At 47.3% G+C, this 3,435-nt stretch overlaps 1 protein-coding gene across 1 annotated transcript in view; it reads left to right on the top strand.

The window, feature by feature from the left end:
- LOC109543067 (cytochrome P450 18a1) overlaps nucleotides 1-1,739 on the top strand; it is a gene marked incomplete at its 5' end in the record, with an annotated part of 21,714 nt that extends 19,975 nt beyond the window's left edge. The window contains 1 exon segment of the mRNA XM_048662880.1: nucleotides 622-1,739. Within this exon segment, the coding sequence (XP_048518837.1) occupies nucleotides 622-1,015 (394 nt within the window).
- Between the last annotated feature and the right edge of the window lie 1,696 nt (nucleotides 1,740-3,435).

The raw sequence follows: 3,435 nt of genomic DNA, 5'->3' as shown, positions 1-3,435 counted from the left end.
TTTGAAACTTCGTGGGCCGCTAGGGGCGGCTTTGCTCTATGCGTGGTGGAATTTGCAGCGCTCTGGCTGCTTGCGGCTCAAGAGGGCGAATTTTTGAAGCAGCGTCATCAGAGCGCTCTACAACTGCTGACAGTGTCTGCCGTGGAAAAAAATCGATATCTCCCAAACGGCTGGCAATAGCCAATCAGCCCAAAGGGCCATTTTCGTTCAGCATCTAAAGCCCGACCAGTGGGGGTGGGCACAGTTGCCAAATCTCCTGAAATTTCCCGACCCCCGGGCTCGAGAGCGCATCGCGACCGGCCGAAAAACTCCTTGAAACACCAGATCGCCAAGGTGCAATTGGGAACGGATTTCGGCCCGACATCCACTCGAAACCGGTAATTCAAATTCACACCTGCGAAAAAAGTGAAAGTCCTTCAAGTATGCCTAAAATGACTTAAACATAAATTAGCCGAGGTCGATGAACCAGCTGAAAAACAGCCGTTCAGACGACGATTTCTCAACCGAATTTGCGTAACGCCGCTCTACGCAAAGAGACTTTTTAATTTTCGGTGTGTGCGTGTGTCAATGTGTTGCGTAGTGGGCGCTTAACGGGCTTTTGACCCTCTTCCATTGTTGCAGAGACATCAAACTGAACGGGTTCCACCTGCCCAGACACGCCCAGGTCGTGCCCCTGCTGCATGCCGTCCACATGGACGCCACCCTGTGGGCGGAGCCCCAACGTTTCGACCCTTCGCGCTTCATCAACGCCGAGGGCAAAGTCCACAAGCCCGAGTTCTTCCTGCCGTTCGGCGTCGGTCGGCGCATGTGCCTGGGCGAGGTGATGGCCCGCATGGAGATCTTCCTCTTCTTCTCCTCGCTGCTCCACTCGTTCGACGTGCGCGTGCCCGCCGGCGAGACGCTGCCCAGCTTGAAGGGCATCGTGGGCGTGACCATCTCGCCCAATCCGTACAAAGTGTGCCTGAAGCCCCGCCCCCTGGGGGCGGAGGGAGTGCGCGCGGCCGGCGCCCGCTAGGCGGCGCTGGAGTGGAGCACGGTAGCAAAATGGTTCCTACTGGCACAGTTACTTAAACCAGGATCAAATCCCAGACACTTTTCCTGTCCGAACTTGATCGGCTGTGCATTTGAAGTGTTCATAATCCCTAGGAGTATTAGGTTAGGTTTAGGCTCCGCCCACCCGGGCCCACCACGCCCCCCTTGATATTTCACATAGTACAATTGCTAGTCAGGCATTTTCTCCTCATCATTTTCGTTTTTTTGTTGTTGTTTGTTCGGCTGGCCCCGCCCGACTGTTTAATGCGATTTTACCAGTTTGACTGCCCGCGTAGAGGGCGTGTAGGTTTTACCAATTTTTTGCCTGTTGGGGCGGGGCGCGACCCCCACCCTCACCCACTACATACACTGTTGGTTACCGCAAGTTCAACCATATTTTTTAGGATTTTTTAGGACACGCGTCTAGTGTCTAGGTTAGGTTGTAACTCGATATTTATTGGCCCAGTTCGGCCCTGTCCGTCCGTGTCGCCCCGTTCATCCATTAGTCGTTTAGTGTTTTGTACGTTTTTTTATCTATACACATACATATGTTTTTTTTTTTAGTTTTTAGGCCTCTAGGTTAGGTAGAAATGCGCGCGCGCGCGCGCTCATGTAGCCCAGAGCGGCGCGCCTAGAGAAGAAGACTTCATTCGAATTAAGTTTTGTTGTTTTAGTTTTGATTGTCATTTTGATGAGTTTTAATAAATTATTTTATTAATTTCTGGTCTGGAGTGTGATTTTTTGGGTCTCCCTCCAATTTGGGCGTGGCCTAGACGTCGCTGGGGAGTGGAGGGAAGTCGCGTAGCTCGCTTTTGGGGCATTTTGGGGGAAAAGTGCAAGGGGAGTTTTTTGTGGGGAAGACCCCCCTGCCTACAGGGGCGTGCCCGGGTTTTTGCGGGCCCTTTTGGTATGGGAGATTTTTGAAACAGAGTCTGCACACTCTTTAAAAACAGTTCGAAATTGAAAATTTTTAGAAAACTCCTAAAAATCATTCGAGCCTAAAAGCGGTCTGAAACCTCCGTCACCCAAAAGAGTTACCTTTGCTCTATATTCAGCAGCAGTTACCGCGCTCTATTTCCCTAGAGCGAAAAAGAGCGAATTTTTGAAACAGAGCCTGCACAAGTTTTAAGAGACAGTTCCAAATGCATGATTTAAAAAAATTGCCAAGTTCACTCGAGAGTACAAATTTATTTGAAACTCGGTTCAATAATAGAGGCAGCTTTTCTCTATAATTATTTCTAATTACAGCGCTCTACCTGCTTAGAGCTCAAGCGGGAGAACTGTTAAAACAGAGTCTGCCCACTGCAAAAAGAGAGTTCGAAGTTGAAAATTTTTAGAAAACTGCCAAAAATCGCTGGAGGCTCACTGCTGTTTGAAACCCTGCCACCCAATAGAGCCAACATCGCTCTATATTAAACACCAGCTACAGCGCTCTATACGCACAGAGCGTAAAAGAGCGAATTTTTTAAACAGAGGCTGCACAACTTTTAGGAGGCAGTTACAGATGCAATTTGTGAAAAAATTGCCCAAGTTCACCCGAGTCCAGTGGAAATTTAAAACTCGGTGTAATTAGAGTGTCGGGTTTGCTCTATATTTACCTAAAATATCAGCGCTCTACCTGCTTATAGCGCAAACGGGCAAATTTTTGAAACAGAGGCTGCACCCTGCCTGAAAGGAGTTCGAAATAAATTTTTTTTAGAAAACTCCCAAAAATAACTCAAATTCAGTAGCGGTTTGAAACCCTGCTACCCAGTAGAGGCAATATTTCCCTATATTCAGCACCAGCTAGAGCGCCGTACTTGCATAGAGCGTAAAAGAGCGAATTTTTGAAACAGAGCCTGCACAAGTTTTAAGAGACAGTTCCAGATGCACGATTTAAAAAATTGCCCAAGTTTACTTGAGAGTACAAATTTATTTGAAACTCGGTTCAATAATAGAGGCAGCTTTTCTCTATAATTATTTCTAATTACAGCGCTCTACCTGCTTAGAGCTCAAGCGGGAGAACTGTTGAAACAAAGTCTGCCCACTGCATGAAGAGAGTTCGAAGTTGAAAATTTTTAGAAAACTGCCAAAAATCGCTGGAGGCTCACTGCTGTTTGAAACCGTGCCACCTAATAGAGCCAACATCGCTCTATATTAAACAACAACTACAGCGCTCTATACGCACAGAGCGTAAAAGAACGAATTTTTGAAACAGAGCCTGCACAACTTTTAGGAGGCAGTTACAGATGCGATTTTTGAAAAAATTGCCCAAGTTCACACGAGTCTAGTCGAAATTTAAAACTCGGTGCAATTAGAGTGTCGGGTGTGCTCTATATTTATCTAAAATATCAGCGCTCTACCTGCTTATAGCGCAAACGGGCAAATTTTTGAAACAGAGCCTGCACCCTGCCTGAAAGGAGT

The sequence above is a fragment of the Dendroctonus ponderosae genome, unplaced genomic scaffold, assembly GCF_020466585.1.
Source record: "Dendroctonus ponderosae isolate FM_Combo_2020 unplaced genomic scaffold, Dpon_F_20191213v2 Dpon_F_20191213_12, whole genome shotgun sequence".
Lineage (NCBI taxonomy): Eukaryota > Metazoa > Arthropoda > Insecta > Coleoptera > Curculionidae > Dendroctonus > Dendroctonus ponderosae.
Note: the sequence above shows the minus strand (reverse complement) of the source record. Positions and strands in the feature narration are given on the sequence as shown.